The following is a 22,088-nucleotide window of genomic DNA, read 5'->3' as shown; positions in this document are numbered from 1 at the left end:
AGGTGGACCACGTGACAAGCATGTACAAATTCTAAAGGATTTACATCGAAGGATTGAACTGATACTTAATGCTTAACAGAAGAGTGCAGAAAGAATTCACCTTACGATGTACGTAAGGTGAATTTTATTTGGCACACGCTGGGTATGTCATATCAAAATCAGCCATTTGTATATCCACTAACATATATTGAAACAGTTTGGTGAAATGAGCTCCAAATCTTCTTATAGAAACGAGCATTTAAAGACCGTATCTATACATTACATATAACATAGTTGACAGCACATTGACAGGTTATATACTTTTTGCAGTTTCAGAGGTAAAGGTATTAATTTCATCTGCCTAAATTAAATAATAAAAAAATAAATTAAATATGGTTAATTAATAGCCATCGCTTAAAACTTGTACCACATTCGAAGTAGCCTTGTAATTTGTCCCCTATCGATTCCGTAGCTATTGTCACATATCATTAACTTTCATGTTATTTTTTGTGTCAATTCAGGGTTATTCCCTGTACGAACTATTGTTCGGATAATTTCATTTATGGTAACATTGTTTTATAATTTTTATTTCAAGTCATTGTTTTCTTTAATATCCCTTTGATGATTGCTTTGCCATCTGTTTTGTTGTGGTTTAATTTTTTAAAACGCGAATGACGATAATTACCTTTACACTTCTGCAATGTCTCAATGTGCTCGATTTTTGTTTAAATCATCTCGAGTTTGGAAAGAAAAACGTTGTTAGAAAACTTGCATGCAATCCGCAGTAGAATTACTTCCTTACTAAGTTTCAAATCATTTTATTCTTAAACTCTTTCACTTTTTTTTTATTGATGTTATAATTTGTTGCTAATAATAATTATTATTATTATACATTTTATTATTGGATAATTACTGTGGAAAATATTTCTGAAGGTTGCTGTTATTGTTAAGTTTAAATTTTTATCTTTATTTTAATCAAAACATTTTTGACTTGTGGTTGTTGAAGTATTAACAAGGTTAGTTATAAATAGTTATAATTAACTTATTTTTAAAATGAGTTTTGTTGTTTATCAGATTAAGAAAATATATATGTATGAAATTGTAAGTAGTTTTTTTTTTTTATTTTATATACCGTTTAATTTATAACTTAATTCTGATTACTTATTTTCGTTAGATTTATCTGATTTACTTAACATTGCTAGTATTTATGCGTTTCTATGGCCAACATTAGGGTATATAGGTATGTCACCGTAAAAGTTCTACTTCGACATATTGTAAGCTGTCAAAAAAATGTAGACGGACCTTTAAATTTACAATAAAACGCATATAAAAAGTGACTAAAATTTAACTTTTTTCTTCCGTTATATCAAAAACAAATTTATAATATACATAATGTTTCGACTGTTAACAACCTAGCTAGATTGAATATATACTAACGTGAACCGTTACATTTATATATTCAAAACTAAACAGGAGTCGCGGTAGCCTTCTTAAAAAAAAAAAAAACAATTTACAACACAATATTGTATACCAAGAAACTTTATAAGCCATAAATGAAGTTTGACTCGAAATTGTGTTTCATTCGACAACCCTATTGTATAGTAACAAGCGTCACCTAACAATAGCCGACTTTAATATTCTACAGCGAAACGCATTTATCACAAATCTCCATCATTCACTGATTCCATCACGCATTGTTGAACATCCTGTCCACTAGTTGATTCGGTATAAAAGGCCGCTCACTTCATTTGAGGGTTACAATACGCTCACACAGGTTTTAAATAACCCTAATATGACTATAAAAGGTTGAACCGTTCTGCATTTAAAATATCAAACATAACACTATTATATTATTCATGGAACATACTAATATTCAGGTAGAAATCAATTTACATATCAACAGAAACACGATTCGACAATAGTTCGATGAAGGGTGGGATAACCCTCTAATTCGCCGTGCGGGTCTATAATGCCCCGCATGCATAATTTATACTCTGATATGTTAATTTACTTCACCTTATGTTTATGCTAATCTTAATTGGTTATTTCGTTGCACAGATTACACTGACGTATCTCATCAATCGTTGGTGCTCATCTGTCAATGGTAATCACACCGTGAGAGATTGAATATATTTCCTCGCTGGCAGCTTTATTATAATAAACATTATTATCTGAATTAATAATCTAAAGAATTATTTCGTCTTTGAACGTTTTAATGAGTGGATTCAGAGCTCAGCAAATGAAATTATCGCTTGTAATGTACTCGTTTTTTATGGATGGTCCTTAAAAATATGAAAACAAGATTTAATTTAGCAGTTTGAAGGTACTATTTTTATTATTATTTACTAAAACTTGATTGAAATATGACATGGACTTTGCTTTTAATAACAATATGATATTTGTAAATATGAATTTGAATGAAAAAAAAAGTGTTGTAAATGCTTTTTTCTGTAGGTAAAAAAATATATATACCTAAAATAAAAATGGTTATGTTTAATCTCAATTTAATTTCAATTAGATAAATTAAAATGTTATCGTGATTATTTAATTATTATTTTACTTCACTGAACAAGTAACTTACATCTATAGTTCCGGCGTCTCTTACTAGATGGCGTTAGTTGTATCGAATTCTGAACGTTGTACGAAACAATAAAGTTCGAACTATGTCAAAGTCGTGCCAAGTTATCTAATTGTTAACTTGTTAATTTTATAGCCTTTATGATCGATTGTCATAATATTGAGCCAATAATAAAATAAATAAATCAAAACACGCAGCGTAATAAAAATAATATTATTAGTACGATAGTGTAAGACCTCAATTTTTAAAATATATGTGCTCTTAAAATGCGTGATTTAATAAACTTCGTTTTAATGATACAAAATAAAATTGTTAAAATTATATGACTTTATATTTCAAACAGCAATATTTTATTACTAATAATTAAAATTGTTTTCAATACTCTGTACCACTTTTTTCGTCGATAAAATATAAATCTTTAATAAAATAAGGTCGAAAATTAAAATCTTAAAAACAACAGTACTGTTTTTATTATTAATCGTAATTCAGACTCTGTTTTAAACTACTCTATCACCTGTCTCTCAGCCTTTTCGTGCGACCAATTATGTTTTTGACAGTTGAATTTCCAACATGACATGGGCCTAATCAAAATAGCATTTATTAAAAAAACACCACATTAACAAACCTGACAGCTCACGGCTTTGTTATTAATGACAGCCAGTCTCGCATGTACCTACTTCGTCTTTTTATGGTTTTTCAATGAAATAAAATTGTTGTGTTAGACTTTTTCTGTTCGCTTCACGTGGGCGGTAGCTGAGCTAGTATTCGCGTGATCGCAGTCTCGTTTTATCACGCTACGTTTCTGTTGATTGACGGCACTAATGTGTATGTTAGATGTACATTAATCAATCATTCGTATCGGCTTACTGCTCCGTGCCAGAATTAAAACGAATCAAGAGTTATGTGTAATTTACTTTATGCGAGCTCTTATGGCACTTTCTCGGTGTTATTTATGATTTATCGATGTGAAAGTAACGTTATATTTTATTTTGCATTTATCATTTTAGTGCATTAATAAAAATTGATAGATGTAAATTATGTTCATCGTTAAAATGTTGTTGAAAAATAAATTAAAAACTGTGTAATTTTCATAAAGATATTGTATTTGAATTTTTCATTTAATATTAAACATAGATATTATTATTATTATTATACACAAATCATTTGGCTGTACATATTCTTTATATAATCCCTACATCACCAGCGTAGATACAAAGTCCGTCGGAAAGATAACTTAAGTTATTATCTATTTAAGATTGCACTATTCACTAAATTTGTCATGGCGGGTCACGCCTTACAACATCAATTAGTCTATCATGATATCACAGAAGAAAATTGGACATTACAAACATTAACAATGTCAGTCATAATCCTCACTACACTAGATTACTGATGCACTGCAGCGGCTCCAAGCCTCTGACCATACATGGCATAAGGTGAATAGAAGGGCCCTAAAGCTGGATTAAAGGCTCCGTACGGTGATGTGCCAAGGCTTGCTGGTAGAGCTTTTGAATATGGGTGGTATCTGCTCGCAGACAAGGGGCTCAGAGGTGCCGACGGGTATGCGCTGCGAAGGCCAGCAGTTGTGAATAAAGGATTTAATGGATTCAAAAGCGACGCCTGTGAAACTGCAGACGAAGTTGGCGTTGATCCGTCCGTTGTGTGACTTCTTAAATGTTGCAGGAGTTCTTCTGAATTTCCAAAACGTTTTCCACAGTAGGAGTCGCCTACGATCCAGTTACAAACATAGGGGCGGCTCAACTGCGGGTAAGGAATATTACCGGCGGCTCCTTGTTGCGATAAAGCCATAGCCATAGCTAAATTGTACTTTTGATGTTCACATTGCGTACAACCAGCAGGACAAGCACCGTTGCTCATTAAAAGGTGATGATTATTGACTGAGAATTGGCAACCGGTGCAATATGGGTCTTTGCATACTGGAACCAATGTTTCTCCGCCTGCCGGTGTTTTAACTCTAGCATATCCAAGATAAGGGTTTGGTGAAGATCCTGGGAAGCCAGCGGCTGCTGCCAACATAGCAGCATGGTGAGCGCTCAATGGCGCTCCAGCATAAGGAGGTCGGAATGCAGGATTTGCGTGTTGTTCCATTCCAGGTGGGCAGCAAAGACCAGCAAGTGGATTAAATCCAGACAATCCGGGTATATTTTTAAATGCTCCTAGATGATCTTTTCCGTGTCCTAAAACTTCTAATCCGGAACGAATAATAGGACTGGTACCAGACGATGCAGCAGGTGAAGATTTGTGCTCATTAGAAGGACTGCTCTTTCCAATTTCTGTTGTTGGTGGAGTTGATTTTCTTCCTGGCGTACTTTTTCCGGATTTTTTGTCTTCCGAACTGTCAGAACTTGCTTTTGATGGTGGACGCGATTCCTCAGGTTTTTTCGTAACAACATTAGTTTCATATGGTTTGAAAGCTAAATGTTTGCTTTCTGGCGTTGAACGTGGTTTATCCGGTTTACTCGCACTAGGTGAAGAACGACTAATTGCATCACTGTTAACACTATTCACTGATTTCTTTTTGTCAAGCGGCGGCAAGAGCGGTTTGGTCGGCAATGTGTCTGCACCGATCTGGCTACAGGTTTGCGCTAAAAGCGCGAGAGGGCTTTTCTTCGAGTCCAACTGTAACAAAAGAAACAATAAATTAAAATTTATAAAAAATAATACATTGTTAAAATTAATTATTAATTTTTTTTTTATTTTTTTTTTTATTTAAATAAAATAAAAATACTTACAGAGGATGGAAGCGGTGTTAAATAATCTGGTTGCAGATACTGATTAGGATTAGTAGTCATCATAGCTCCGTCTTCAAGTACCACCATTTGGAGATTAACTTAAACGATTTATTATTTACGATCACTTGTACACTTTACGTAAGTCACTGTCGGCTCTGTAACACAACTACTCTATGATACGGTCGCGCGAAATGTTTGGAACGAATGCGTGCGTCCGTGGCGGCGTTCGAGGTGACTGTGAGAGACGAGACCCCACCAGCACACGACGTTCCATTACCTCCCGCCTGCCCCGCGAGACAAGGATAGCAATATCTCAAGTCTTTGTTAGAGAAGCAACGCTATATCTCTCCGCTGCAGCACACAGTCATAAAAAATAAAGCGGAAACGACACATAGCTGCATTGCGGTAGGGGAAAAAGGAAAGGCGGCATGGCGGGCAGCCGGGTGCGGATTGAGACGTGCGATGGCGTTGGTGGCGAGCCACCCATGACGGCGTCGCTTTGAGCCGCCGCGGCTCTACCTGCCCGCTCCGCTACACTCCGCAGCTTTTTTGTTCCACGCCACTTTTATTACGCTTTCGACAACGCTCCTCTCGCCGGCGCTTTGCTGCTGACACATTCGAAACTACTTACTCTTTTACAGTCGCCTTTGTTCTGGGATGTGCTCGGTTCAAAGGGGAAAATTGATCTGTTCTATGGCATTTCCACGTAACCGTTTGATGTGTCAACGCATGTTTTATGACCAAGTCTGGGCTTTATCTTTCGATATTTCACTTTATTGACAGTACAAAGTCCATAACGTTAATGTTAATCCGACACTAAAACCTGTCAAACACGGCTCTGTTCAAACGGGACCCGCGTTGCGATCAAATTAAATATGTCAATTTGGGAACCCATATCAACAGCTGCGAGCGACGTCGGGCCCTTTAGAAATATTGCTTATTGTGTCCAAACAAAGATACTAAGTATAACGTATGGGCGGACGACAGAGGTCGTAAATAACCCGGCGGGTTGTAATATATTTGACAGTGCGCGGACATGCGAAACAAAAAACATGTTTATTGCGATACGGGGCCTCGCGGGCCGGAGTTCTTCTATAAATTAGAGACGTGGGCATTTTAGTGTTTGTTTAGGAGCGCATAGGCGTCAGGCTGTTTATTGTTAGTCTAGTTTGTGACTAAATCATGGTATACGTGCGTCGACTGCGACGTTATCACTTGTTGGCTGCGGAATTGAAATGTTTTGCCAACAGTGAATTCAGTTAGGCGTCGCGCTTGTTTTATTCAAGTGTCGTATATCGTTTCTCATAAAAATAAAGTCGTTTATAGAAACGTTTTCTTGCATTTAACGCTTGCTCATTTTTCTATTTTTATTTTCAATTGTTGTCTTGCTTTTCACGTTGTTGTTAATACGTTTTGTGATCTCAGGGATTATTACTAATGCGTATATTTTAAATCAACTAATCTTTTTCTATTCCTTTTAAGTCTACTTTAGGATCTATTTTCGGGTTTAAGTTAGCATTTATAAATAAGACGTTTTTAAGCTACTTACGAAGTTCTAGGGATATTTTAAATAATGATTTAAGAAAACCAAATCCGATGAACTTATTTAAAAATATGATACTGTTGTATTATGTTTAACAAAAATATTATAGTTAATATAAAAATATAAATGAAAGTTGATGTATAATGAATTATATATTTAGACTCAATTATTTGATAAGGGGATTTAAAAAAATCCGTTAAATGGCGTACCAATGACCTGAACTAATGGGATCTTATCTCCATAGATAGGCTTATCTTAATGGATTTATGGGGTTGGTGGTAATCGACGATTAGATGTATATGCTTTATTCATATGCATTAGTGCGAATTTATTATACAAAAAGTATCTAAGTATACACAGTGATATATACTTATTAATTGTATCATTTACATGCTTATTAATTATTATTTTTACTACCTTTACTACCAGTAACCTACGTACTTAAAACTCGCGTAACATTTTATATATGAAAATTAAATGTACATATCCCTTACTTTCGTTACTGTTTTAATGAATACAGTAAAATCTACAAGTAGATTTAGATTTTATCTTTTTTGAAATATTTTTTTAATTTTTATATAGGTATGTATCTATTTATATTCTGTAATGTTATTCGTCTAAAGTAATATTTGTATTGTAATGAGCAAACATGTTAACAGTGTAATTGGCAGTATTGTAATTTATTAAAAACAATAAAAACTTAAAGCATAAATTTTTCATATGAGATTAAATTTAAATTGTACTTCTTTTCCAATGTTTGCCATATTGATCAACGTTTACGTTACAGCTTTTATTCGTGGTGTTATAGCCTGATGTTATATAGCCTATTAACTTCGTCAATAAAGTTGCTTACTTATAATAATTACTCATATCAAACAACGATATCTTGGAATTAACGGGTTTAACTACGCAAACTCTCAAACTCTCAATAAAATATATACTTTCAACTTAGTCTCTAGGCTCATAATTATTTCCGCTTTAAAAATCGCTCTAAGTCAACGAAGTCGAAAGAAGTACAACGAATTATACGCCATTAGCAATTTGTGCACGTGTAAACATATTTCATTATAAATTAACAAGCAAAAAATTGAGCAAAAAGTGCCGAAAGAACTCCTAAATCATAGAATCAAATCTTCGTAACTTTTTCTTGTCGCTTTCGGTTAGAATGAACGAATTTTAAATTATCTTAAATACTATTTCAAGTAAAAGCCTTCTCTCTACCATGCTGCTCTAATGTTGATTGGAGCAACATAATCGGTGATCTTGTCTTTTCATAACTAATAAATAAATAATTATTCAAATTACTTATCATAAGATTTATAAAAAGTATTCGTTTGAGATATGGGTTTATTTCTAGTTCTTATTTACATTAAATGAAGTTCTTTCTTTTTTGTTATTCATGATGATAAAATCCAATGGCCTCAGACTTTCAAGTGACTAATTGGTACTATCAATTAAAAGTTGTGAGGAAGTATTCATGTTTTAAAAATAAATTATGAAGCAGACACGACACGTTGCTTAAATTTATTTTTCCTTTATAATATACTGTTGTGCAAAGAACTTTAATGTCGACCGAATATTTTATTCAATAAATAAAAATGTATATAAATTTATATGAATATTTCAAATTGAAGCATTAGTTTGTTTGAAAGACTATAAAATATATTTTTTCATTTCATAGTCCATATATTGAGAAAGATGATGATAATGTTTATTTTGCAAATAAAACAAGACGGAGCTACTTATAAATATAAATTAAAACTCTCAAGCTATATATAAAGTTACTATTACACATTCGCTCAATAATTATCATTTCCAAAAAAAAAAAAATTCATTTCACGCTTAGCCTGAAAATAGATTAAGTCTAAGCAAATATTTCTAAAAAACTCTCCTAGTAATCAGCTTGTCTTTGTCCGTAGTTATCGAATGTCTGGCGCCGGTTTAAGGGATGGATGATTAGTACCGTCGACACCCGACAAACGCGCCAATGACGAACGGATGCGGCGAGATCAAAGAAGTCGGCACCGACAGTTCTAAGCCAAACTGGGCGTAGAAACTATAACTTATCACAACTACAAGTCGAAGCTTTGTTTGTTTGTTTAGGTTAACTAACTGGATTTAAATTGCAGGGAATTTGAAACACACGATTTCTATATCAAAATTTTATATTATATATTCTATAAGTATATACAGCAAAATATAGGTATAAATAGACACAATACAACTTCGCTTTTTAATTTGACATTTTAAACGCTTAATTCAAAGTATAATGTAATACATGACTTTATTTCGCTGATTTTTTTATAAAGCGCTACATAAAATTTATAAAATGTACACACGTGTTATGTTCAAATGGTTTATTGTTGCTGTCAATTGTCAAAGTTTCATATACAGTATGTTTAGAGGCGTTTGCTTTGATCTTACCGCATCTGCTCTCAAACTTACGTGGTATCAACAATAGTGATCACTGATCACAAGACTGTTCTAATAGTTCAAGATATATTTACACTAGCATTTACCACCTCGAAAATTTAAAACCATATTATATCATAACCTTTTTAAAATAATAATAATAATAACTCTTTATTGTACACACACAAGAAAAAAACTTACATTCAATAACACAATATTAAAAAAAAAGAAATGTACAACAGGCGGTCTTATCGCTTAAGAGCGATTTCTTCCAGACAACCAGCATGGAGGAGTTAATGTGAAAAAGCGGAAAGCGGGTGTACAGCACAGAAGTTAAATACTATATGAAATATATTTTCTTCTGAAAACTTTTGTCACACTGGTTGTTCGTGGTTATCCAAAGAATCAATTAATTTGTTATTCAAAAAGACTTTTAATTAAAAATTATAAACATATATGTTCTATTGTATAAAGATTATGCGACTTTCGCGAGCACACGCCGCTTAATATATTCGTGACACGTTTTGGAAGGAAAAAGGTCACTAAACTAAATTTAAATTTTCATTATGTTATAAATTAATAATTAGTCAACCTTAAACATAAGAACAAACATCCTATGTAAACTGTATCAATTTACAGTATACATTTTATTGGGTACAGTTTAATCGTATTCCTGTCTTTACTATCCTTATTTGAAAAGCTTGAGCAGACGGAGTCAAATGAGGACAGTACGCTGTGTAAGCTTGTCTGATTATCACTCACCATATATTCGTTCGAACAAGACAATGCTTTTCGTTGTATTATTCTGTTGGGTTAGAGATCTCGTATTAAAGGATGTATTATTCATTTTAATAATAAATGTACGTAGCACGGAAGATAAGAACTCACATCTTGATGAAATAATGGACGTAGACAAATACATTCGATAATTGTTTTCAAGCGATTTCTATCGTCGTTATGACGTCACATTGAAAGCTTTTGCTATTGCAATTTTGTTGTTTTTGTAACATATCTAGACTATGTCTTAGTCTACCTCCGTAATCAGACCTAACAGTTTAGTCATCCTTGTTATTCTTGACGCAGTTAACCTTTTAGCCAAGAACAAGTATTCTGATTGTCGTAATCTTCAGGTAAAATTTGATAAACTGTGAGTTAATTGACTTGATTTTTCTAACAATTACTGGTACAACTCTTTCTAAACACAAACACGTTTGACTCGAAAGTAATTTAAATCGTAAAGATTTTATTGCCAAAAATTAAATAGACCTCCCAAAGTACAGAGATAATAAAATTCTTGCGTGCCCTAATTGTAATATTTATTGCACAGTAAATCTTATCGTTAAGCTGCAAGAGATAAAGCAATAGGAACGAAATCTTTAGACCTTTCTTATCTGTGCAATAAAATTTCAACCTTTGTCTATCGTATTGTATTTTCGACAAATTATCTCTAGATGATAAAGGTTAAATGTATTGTACAGGGCAAAGGGCTCGGCTTAAGGAATTCAAAAGAAGTAATATACAATGAGAAAGCTTAGAAATGCTTATGACGAATTGTGTTATTATTTGGACGCCTGGAAAATTTTTTTTTAGGTTTAATTTATATTTTTATTATAAGTTTCAAAACGTTGATCATATGACTAACTGATATCGGTCGATTTTGACCTTCAAGATTCTAATTCCATATCGGGCCATTAAAATCTATAGTTAAATATGATCTATTTAATCAGCTGCATTTGGACCGAGGAGCTGAAAATAACCCTCATTTTTTTTTTTTTTATTATTTAATAGACGAACGGGCAAATGATCCACCTGCTGATATGTGATCATCACTGTCCATAGACATTGGTGCTGAAAGAAATATTAACCATTCCTTACAGCGTCAATGTGCTATCGACCTTGGGAACTAAGACGTTATAAGCTTTGCGTTTTACACTAGCTTACTTACTCATCAAACTGGAAAACAACTTTACCAATCATTGCTATTTACCTGTAGAATAGCTGATGAGTGGGTGGTACCAAACGAGTCGACATTAGTAGATCTACCACCAAGTAGACCATCATGTATTTACAATTCTCTCTTTTTGGTTCCCTGAGATATTGTTACTGAAAGAAATTGGAATTTCCGATCAAATTATTAAGCAACATTTGATAGAATCTTCGAGAATAATAACCATCTTGTTAAGCCTAAATATTCGTTGACGAGAAAAATTGTAACGCGTAAAAACCAGAACGCAGAGCAAGCAATAAATAAGAAGTGAACTGAAATAAATATTCCCTGTGTTTTATCAGTATTTATGGTCGCAATAAACGGGCGAGCTTTGTGAAATGCCGCCGTTGTAAATAATTTCACTGTGTAGCATGGGCCTTGTAACACTTGTTCGTTGAGCCGCTAAATGTTTTGTGATATATTAGTGGCTCTTGCTTTTATTTATAGCTAAGCTAGCGGTGGTTCGCAACTTGATTGATTTTTTAACACTGCATTAATCTTTTTAGTAGTTAGATTTATTTAATTAATTATTGACAAGTAATCTTGACCACCAAATAATTTTTGCGGAAAATTGTTCACAGAGACATTGCTTTTGATGAGAATTAAAAAACTGATGTCGAGATATCTGAACTTTTTAAAATAAACCCTTGTTACAATTCGCTTCGGTCACATATTGAATTGCACATGCTTATTAATAAGATCTATTAATTAAAGCAATGCTCTGTATTTAGCCTCGAAGAATTTTGCGTTATCAATTGCAATAAATATTTACAGTTTGTAATACAAATAGATATTAATCTTCACTTATTTATCGATAGAATATAAAAAGAATCTAAATATCTACGGCAATTAAAAAATAGTTTAAGTTATGGTAACATTAATATCCTTTCGGCGTTTACACACTTTCCGCTCTCTTGTCTAATGGCTCCACACTGTGTCGGTAAAATTCAAAAGTAAGGGAAACAATGCTTAATGACTGCTTTAATGAGACAATTGTGTCATCCTGCTCTGTTAGTCATCTTTGTGCGATTCAGAAGGTGGCGCTTCATGAATGAGTTTTGTTGGGAATCCATTATTTATTGTATTTTTGAGTGAGTGGTCTTTTTTATTTTTTTAAATTTATATTTTAAGGTAAATGAAAATTTCCAATTTCTAATTTTTTGTCGTTATTGTTGTATTCGCTAGTCGTTTGCAAATTTTTTAAGGTGTACCTAGCGGTACTGAAATCAAACCATTTTTTTATATAAAAAAACAGTTAACAAACTTTAATATAAGCGTGTATAGTGAATAAAAATATTGTTATATAGATTCATTTTAAAAATATGGCAGAATCTTTAAAAATACTACATTATTAATTATGTTTGGTAAAATACTTATTAGGCGCAATACCGAGAGATTTGACGCACATTGGATGAGGCATATACCCAGCTGGGGTAGGGGCAATCAGGACTTCAATTGGTTGAATTCTGATTATAATAATTAAAAACTAATAAAAAAATATGTTATGGCTTTTCTTGCAATCGAAAACCTTATGACGAATTGAAAATACGTATTATTGTTACCTTAAAAAGCAGTTGACGGATTTAAAAAATAATTATTTCTTTTGTTTTCCAATTATTATTTTTTTCATATTTTAGTAACAGCATAAAAAATGTACATTTAATAAAAAAATTCAGTTAAATAAGGTTACCAAGAAAACATAAGCTTACCATAACGTACTAAAAATGGACAGTCATAGAAATTACAAATTATCTTTTTATTTTTATGCCTTTTGTATTTAAAACGTGATGTAATACGTCGGTTGAATGAACAAACATGCAATTCTAATAGCAATAAAAACAGAAGCACGAAAGCGCAAAGCTTATAAACATGTAAACGAAGCATCACACACAGCGAACAGCAAATAATCATTTAACACATTCCGAGAAACAGCAAAACATTTTACTATCACATCATAAAATACACGCCTTTATTACTGAAGTGATAAGAACTGTTTCTGAAACGCAAACATTTTGATTATGTTTGGTTAAGTGTGTCTGTAGGGGTGACGATATTCATAATAAACACTGATGTGAGCACACATGTTTATAAAAATATCTTTGTCTTAGTTCTAGAAACCCTTCCAAGTCTAGTTTTATTATTAAAAATCTTAAGGCGCAGTGTTTGAGGATACATTTTATTTTATATATGAAGTCCTCAAAATGTATTAATCTGATACCATTTCGAAATAAGCTTTTGTATTCTCAGTTACATTATTGCAATATACAAGTAAATTAGTAAAACCTAGTACTTACAACGCTACAGAGAATAATAATAATGAAAGTTAAGTAGTTTGTTTATTTATGATAAAGACCTTACAAATAAAATTAAAATACAACCTTAAAGTGCTTTTTCAATGTCCTTAGATGTTACTATAAAGGAAATCAAAATAAATGTAATTTAAATACAAACCTCGTAACAAAAGAGACGAAATCCTTGTTAAAATATCACAGAATTAAATAAATAATTCAGAATAAGCGACGCAACTACAAATTTGGTAAATTCAAGCCACATTACCATTATAATATGAATAATCCTATACAATTTGTGATTTCGTTTGAACACACATCCAACCAATAAATACAATTACTTCTAAATCGAACATACCTTTTATAAAGGTTCATTCATAACATTTTCTAACTCAACGATTACTTAAAGAATCTACTGGAGCGTGAAACAGGCTTACCCTTAAATAAAAACTTTTATTCCAAGCCATATTATATTACATCCCAACGCATACGGTATAAATAAATGGTGGCCCACCATAAAGATAACGATAAACAAAATTCAGCTTTGCATCTTCCCCTTTTTTATTGGCAGGGGGCAATTTGAGAGGATGTTTTCTGCCATATTCACCAAAATAATTTAACACATCATCAAGGCTATTATTATTATCAATAGCTCTTAACACATCGTTATAAAGATCAGTTTTGTCTGTATTATGAATGTGTTTATAGTAAATGTATTTGGTGTGGACGTAATTTATATTCCACTGATGGGTTACTGTGAGTTTACGAAATTGTTAAAGTCAGATAATAGGGTGATATTTACATTGGGGTTGGTTTACGTGCTGAGTGTGAGCTGACAGACGTTATGACTGACTAATCATAATGAATGGGGGTTTAAAATAGCTAGTTTGAAGATTATCTTTAATACATTGGTGTGACAAAAGTGGTAATTACAAATAAGTATTGTCTTATCTATTCGTTTAAAATACTTTTAAACAAAAACTACAATAGTATTTGAAGGGATTTTACTGAACGACATAATTTTCTAAGCACATCAACGATAGTTATTATCGCCGCGATGAACTCTAATGCTGTTTCATAGGTAAGGCCCTTAGGGTCTGGTTCTTTTTAGAGAGAATAATAGTTTATAGGATCACAATAATTTAATACGACAATAGTTTTTAATATCATTAGCAGTGCCAGCGAGTCAGTTCTTATAATCATTTACCAATCATCTACTGAATACTTTTCTTACTTTTTATGGAAAGTAGTCATCAGCTATTAAAATATGACGCACAAGCACTTCAATCTTTATGGTACTGGCATAAGTCGTGTTATAAATTAAACCAGGTGGGATTTAAATAAAGTTGAACTTGAAAAGTTAAAATTTTAAACTAACAATACAAGTTACTATAAGACTACAGCAAATATTTTCTAACTGAAGGGAAAAGGATGTGTCGTTTCTCATACGGAAGAAGGTAATGACGGTTCACACAAGAAACCTAATTCCTTGTTTGTCTTTCATAAAAAACACTCTTATCTCCCCAAACAGGCGTAGACGCAGTATTACGACCAAACAAACATTCAAATACCACGAAGCAAAACAAATACGTTAATCACATTGCAGCAATTAAATATTCTTAACTAAATAAGTAAAAATCAAATTTATTTAGTGACAGCATATTTGATGTTAAATAATTCATAAATATTTTCTGTTTCTTGTCAAGAGGTTGAAATTTATAGCTGTGTGAATCCATTACCGGTGACAAAGACTTCATATCTCACTAAAGTTTTAACGATGATATATCCGTTAGATGTACATTGAAGTTTCATTAAATACGAATTTAAACATTCTTGAAGCGGAGCCATCAATCTCAACTAAATTAACAAATGACGTCGCTGATATTAATAATGTTTGAGAAGGAGTTAAAAATGGCTGTAAAAGACGTTTTGGCAGAAAGATATACGACAGCTCAACATATCAAGGCCTGGCAAATAGGAATAAGCTAGAGTAATTATAATTTGTGAAGCGAGTAAATATTCTGCTGCGGTAACTTTGAGATCTGAATTGAAGCTGGTATCGTTATATCTGTCATTTTTATATTCTTGTTGGAATATATTGTATTTGTATGATTAAAATCTCTTAAGATGAAATACAAACAAACTCGCTTATTTTCCGTATTAAAATACAAAAAAGGTCAAATATAAATCCATTCCCGTTGAAGATGTGAGTCAAAGTGAAATTACCGGAGCTTTTGGAGCCGTGTGTATGAAAAATTCATTCGTAACAAAACAAAGAGGGAGACGTAGAATAATAATTTGAATAAATATCAAGGAGAGTCCCGTTCGGGTGACGTGACAAAAGCGAGCTCAGCCACGCGTGTTTATGCGTTGTGATGTTGTAATTTGCCAGGAACATTTGGCGAGGAGAGCGTAATGCGAGACGACGGCTTCACATACGCAAAAATGTTATTAAGTTTTTAAGGACACGTCGTGTAAGACGCGAGACATGTGACATGTTTTTTTTTCTTTTATGAAATTATTACCCTCCCAGCGGAGATTAACTTTCAGACGCAAGTCAGAGTAATTCCATCTAAGACGCGAGGATAACGCATTGTTTTCCTTTCTTTAAGGACCTCGGCTTGATTGCTATTCTATTCACATGTCGTTTTTCATGGAAAGATTGGAGTTAGCATCGTATTCTCTTTATGACCCACACATCCCCTATTCTCAGAAGGTCCATACAAAAGGGTGCTAAGTGTTCTCGCAAACACAAAAATAATAACAAAATCCTCGTGTATTTTGACAACATAATACTCGATGGACACAAAAGCCATCACGTCACGAGCAATCGGTTTCACTTCCCCGCCGCCCTTTGAAGAGGGTTTTAAACAGGTTTCGCAAATAATTTATTAAAAAGTTTTTTGTCCCTGCTACGGCAGTTGGTTTACCGTGTGCTACCGTTTGACGGGATCCGCGATGAAAGATTTCTTGCAGATTATAATTGACAAGATCTTTGTTGCCTGTGACAATGGAATTAAGTATAAATTGAGTTCTTTGTGTGGGTCGGAAGATTAGCAGGAGCGGTGAAGAGTATATTATTCCACGGGTATATAATTCTCGAACTAGAAATTGAGTATGGAACGAAGGGAAACGTTGACAATGTAGGATTTCTGTTAAATTTAATTCAATATGTCGCTTAGTCAAGATTAAAGATATAATGCAGTTAAGAACTCGTTTCTTTAAAGCCTTGTTACTAAGAATTAGGACAAAATTGTATATCCAGAAACTTTGTATGGTTAATGATTAACGCAAATCTCTTAAGACATGCTTTAAATAAGACAGGCAACGAACCATCTTGAGTTTCATAAGTCTTCTGTTATTGGCGATATTTTACATAAAAATAATTATTATTAAAACCTTCTTCATAATCGTGATTTTTTTAACTTAAAACTCTGAAATCAAATAGAGATAAAATTATAAGAAAACATTTAAAATAAATAAAAAATCAGAAGTCCATTTAAATCGACAATAATTTCCGATTCGATAAGATAAAGGACATTGAAATTCAAAAGAAGTAGAACGTAAAGCCTTAGACATAATTGACGATTTCTTTGAACATTGTTGACATTTGTATTGATGTCATCACATTTTATAATCGCGAGTGGTGGACGTGTCAACGTGGGTAGATTAACTATTCACGACTTGACATTTCGCCTGAATTATACTAGCAGTGACAATGAAATCAATCTAGCAGAAGCGCCCACCCATGATGTTAAGCGTTTCCATCCAACACTTCGAAGAAAAATCGTCAAGCTGAAATATGCATGTTCAATCAAAATTCCGTAGCTTCCAACGTTCAAAGGTATGTAGTTTTTTTGCACCTATTAAACAAACACGAATGGAATCTTTCCAGAAATCATTTGTAAGGTATTGCAATACACTGTCGTGTAATTAAATAAGTCATCGATTTATGTCTAATTTATTCCATTTGCAATTTAATAAGGCGGTTGGAATCGTTTCTGCTTAACAGTTAGAACTGATTATATTCATAACATGACGTCTAACAATGTTTAACCTAATGGATTATTTCGCTAACTATTATAAAGTAACATAAATTACGTTTTATATGGAACTTTTAGTTGGCATCATTGGTATACGTTGAGTAAAAACGAAAGGTACCATAAAAATTTCTGAACAGTTCCGAGACTTCTGTGAAAGTTTTAATATTTTTTTTTTCTGCCGAACCCGAGGGACGGTGCGGAATATAAATTCGCGTTGCACGACCAACATGCATACCAATTGTGGGTCCGCGTGACATGCACAATGTATGGAGGCGATGAATGCAGGCAAAAACCTGGTGGCAAGTACGTGCTACCGTCTGAAGCCTTGTTTCCGACTCAAACGCTAAATGGACTTATGGTAGCATTGTATGCGATGAGATTGGGCACGACATTTTAATGTTTGATGAGATGATTTTTTATTCGATCATGATGTAGTTTACACATATATGTGTTACCAACTTGTACAATACATTATGTCTTTAGATTTTAAGTAATACTTTTTAATATTGTAAAATTTAATAAGGTAAGTAAAATATGCCGTTGCCACACTAAAGTCTAATTTAATCAAAGTTAAAATTAAAATATACAAACTGTACTCGGTTATCTAGTATTAAATTGAAATTAACTATTTGTATTAGCAATATTTGTGAAAGAATTTCACAATCAAGGGAAAACGTACGAACGTAATCATTTGGAAATTTGTTATTCAAAAGATAGTAAAAATGTTTTATTAAAATAAATATTACAGATAAACACGAGGACTTAAATCATGATTCCTTTATTTATAATACTTATGAGATATTTTAATCACATTAATGACATAATATAAATAAATAAATTGTAGTCATTTTAAAGCAGAGTAAAATTACGATGGGATTATTTTTTAAATATCGTAGTAGATAAGTCACTTCCTGTTAATAAATATCACCCGTAAGGCAAAGGCTTGCGCAAATAAAAGCCATTAAATTAAGAATTGAACTATTATATTCATTATTACTTTACGCAAACATTTAATTTCAGGTTGATGGTGAAACTTTCTTTAATAATAAAATATAAATATTTTTTAATGCTACTAATGAAATAATAGCTTAAATATAATTTCAAAAACCTAATTACTTATTGATTTCCATAAATTGATTGCACACATACACATATATTCATATCCATAGTCAAACAAAATATTATATTTCGTACGTTTATTATACCACGTATAAGTGTACTAATTTAAAACGACTCTTTGTGTCATTATTTTTGTATGCACTAGATTCGACGTGTTGTAAATCTTCATTATAGTAGTCTGTTTCAAATATTTTGTAATATTAGTTCATGTAATTATAGCGTATAGTAATTGTTAAAATCAGACTGGTAGTTAGATTAGCGCGTTCAACCATAAGCCACTAGACCCGAGAACCAGAGCCGAGATGGCCCAGTGGTTAGAACGCGTGCATCTTAGCCGATGATTTCGGGTTCAAACCCAGGCAGGCACCACTGAATTTTCATGTGCTTAATTTGTGCTTATAATTCATCTCGTGCTCGGCGGTGAAGGAAAACATCGTGAGGAATCCTGCATGTGTCTAATTTCAACGAAATTCTGCCACATGTGTATTCCGCCAACCTGCATTGGAGCAGCGTGGTGGAATATGCTCCAAACCTTCTCCTCAATGGGAGCGGAGGCCTTTAGCCCAGCAGTGGGAAAATTTACAGGCTGCTAATGTTCAACCATACAAATCGATTTTGTTTCTACTAATATTATAAAGAGAAAAATTTATTTGTTTATTTTATATATCTCCAGAACTAATCATTCAATTATATATACATTTTTTTATATTATTAAAAAGTTATTCCTTAGTCCTTTAGTATAAATTACCCGAGCAAAGCTTGTTCGGTACGCTTGTTACAATATAAATATAGATAAAACATTAATTTTATTATTTCCTGCTTCTCGTTAAATTTATTATCGATGAAATTATTATTTAACATTCCAGATACAGAATAATTATGCGTAAATATATAATCTAGTTGCATTATGGTAATTAATACCTTTTGAAGATTTAAAGACAACTTATTGTCTCCCATCAACAAAGGCTATTCAGAGCCGTTTAAGGGCAGACAAAGGTCCGATCCGGGATAAGCATCGTATCCCGATCTTCAAATGTCGGGGAACGTATTTGAGATTGATTCACACGGGACGGTTTTTTTTTATTAATTATTTTTATAGTGATAAAATTTATTTTTATCTTAATGGTTTCAATAAAACCAAAGATTTATGTAGTAAACTTAATGTTATATTTTTAATTTTGTTGTTTTAGTTCGATTAAAAATTAATAAAACGTACCAAATATTTGTTTGTTGGTCGTTTATTGCTTGATATTTTGGGATAATTATCAGGTCTGCATATAACTTTCAAGTACGTTGTCTTAATGAATGTAATGAAACCAAAGATTTATCATACTAAGCTACCTTAATAAAATTTTATTTTACTTTTAATTAATAGAAATATTCTTTTTTCACTAATGAAAATCACTACGTGTGTCCAAAAGGTCTCAAGATTGACGTTGATCGACAACAGGCAAGCAGACATGGTAATAGCTGCTTACCATATAATAAGTTGCTTTAGCGTCGTATCAACGAAATTCAATGCAACCGATTTGAAATTCACATCCGATGACATCGCGAACAAAAATAGACTACACGATTTGATGAGTCTTGATACTTAAAAAAATATATTTTTATTCATAATCATTTAACAAATATAAAATTAAATATATATTATTTTATATTTAACTAAACGCATCACCCGATGGTCATAAGTATCGGTACTCAAATAATGTCAAGGTTAAGGCGTAATCCCTTTAAACCACAGCAAGAAACTATACTTTTGAAATGTGTCATATATATTGAAACGTTTACTGCAGCGTATACAAAATATGTTTCAAGATTGACATTGATGAACAACTAGTTCGCAGACGTGGACTGTTTACCATATAATAAGTCGGTGTAGCGTCGTTTAACAAAATTCCATGCATCGGATTTGAAATTCACAATCGATGACATCGAATCCTTACTTTTGACTTTAATTGATGGCTTTTCATACTTGATGAGATGTTGTCTTCAGATCTATCTATTGTTCGTCCTCTCGTATGACATGGTAAAGTTTATAAAGACATAAATTATATTCAAATAAATTTGACTTCTTTTGAACTGATTGCAATCTTGGCAAGTGGGAGCCAAGTGGCTATTAGATTACGTGATAAATAGGTCAGGAGCCCTCTGTAGCCCTATTTAGGGAATTAGGGTTAATAAATCACTGGGTCGCTTACTCTAATATCCTAATATAAAGATCGGTGCCCTATTTATTGGTGGGATTTTACTTGGATAACGATTATAGTACGTATTTAGTATACATATATAAACTTTAGTAGGTACGTAATTTGTTATAAGAAGTAATAAAATAATTAACTAAGGCATACTGTATACATATTTTTATATTTAAATACTGTTTAAAAATATGATTTTATTTATTTTATTTATCAATAACGTGAGATTCGACATCAATATAAATAATTGTTTTGGAAAAAGCAATCAAGTCATACGTGACGTCATACGTAACGTGACTTATTTGGATTTTTATCGGAATCGGTTTATTTAAATATTAGTTTACCGAATTATTTATTTATTAATCAAAAATAATGATCACTCTAAAACTTCAACCATTGAACCTTCAAGAAAAGAGCGTACTCCTTCCTGAAAGGCCTGCAACGCACCTGCAAGCCCCCCGGTGTTGCAGATGTGGTAGTCATTTTCCATCAGGTGAGCCTCCTGCTCGTTTGCCTCCTATAACATAAAAAAAAATCTTTATATAAGAACTTATTAATATAAATTGTGTTAAAAGCTTATTACACATCAATTTCATCCCCTCAATCATATCCGGTATGGTCTAGTGGCTAGGATACCTGGCTCTCACCCAGGAGGCTCGGGTTCGATTCCCGGTACCGGAATGTATCCTTTTTACTTATTTTTTTTTATATATACATACTTTTTATACACAATATATTAAAAATAATATATATTATTATATAACAGTAACATTGAATACAAAATGGGCTAATTTTGATAAATAATCTGATTGCTCTTTACGTTAATAAAAATGATTGTAATAATATTTTAATAGACTGCTTACAAAGGAAACTTTGACAATCGCAAGAATCTCGTCGAAGCATATTTTCAGACATTAACAATAACTAAGTAGTAAACTATGCTCAAATAATGTCAGAAAAGCTTTTTTTAAACCATATTAGGCGGACAGGCAAATGGGCCTCCTGATGGTAAGAGTTCACCAGGGCCTATATAAATTTTAGCCTTTACATCTCCAATACGACACCAACCTTGGAAACTAAGTTCTTATGTTAAGTGTCTTATGTTAAGACCTCGCACTCATACTTTTCTGCATAATGCAAACGAATTATCAAAGATCCTACGATTCTCACAAGCTTTGTGTAAGCTCA

At 32.5% G+C, this 22,088-nt stretch overlaps 1 protein-coding gene and 1 non-coding gene across 2 annotated transcripts; one reads left to right on the top strand and one right to left on the bottom strand.

Annotated features, from left to right (window-relative positions):
• Window positions 1-3,689: 3,689 nt before the first annotated feature.
• Window positions 3,690-5,780, bottom strand: LOC125065342 (zinc finger protein Noc). The gene is made up of 2 exons (XM_047672892.1): window positions 5,311-5,780; window positions 3,690-5,197 (listed from the first exon to the last, which is right to left on the bottom strand). Exons 1-2 carry the CDS (start codon window positions 5,395-5,397, stop codon window positions 3,944-3,946), a joined length of 1,341 nt encoding a protein of 446 aa, XP_047528848.1. The 5' UTR covers window positions 5,398-5,780; the 3' UTR covers window positions 3,690-3,943.
• A 15,729-nt stretch (window positions 5,781-21,509) lies between these two features.
• Window positions 21,510-21,581, top strand: Trnae-cuc. The gene has a single exon. It is a non-coding gene; the product is annotated as a tRNA-Glu (tRNA).
• Window positions 21,582-22,088: the final 507 nt, after the last annotated feature.

This window comes from Vanessa atalanta, chromosome 7 (assembly GCF_905147765.1).
Source record: "Vanessa atalanta chromosome 7, ilVanAtal1.2, whole genome shotgun sequence".
NCBI lineage: Eukaryota > Metazoa > Arthropoda > Insecta > Lepidoptera > Nymphalidae > Vanessa > Vanessa atalanta.
The sequence above is the reverse complement of the archived record's forward strand: the minus strand, read 5'-3'. Positions and strand labels throughout refer to the sequence as shown.

Excerpts from the sequence above, each read along its gene's own strand:
- LOC125065342 (XM_047672892.1), bottom strand. The coding sequence starts at position 5,397 with ATGGTGGTACTTGAAGACGGAGCTATGATGACTACTAATCCTAATCAG. Across the intron at positions 5,198-5,310 it reads TAACACCGCTTCCATCCTCT|TTGGACTCGAAGAAAAGCCC; the intron begins GTAAGTATTTTT and ends CTTTTGTTACAG.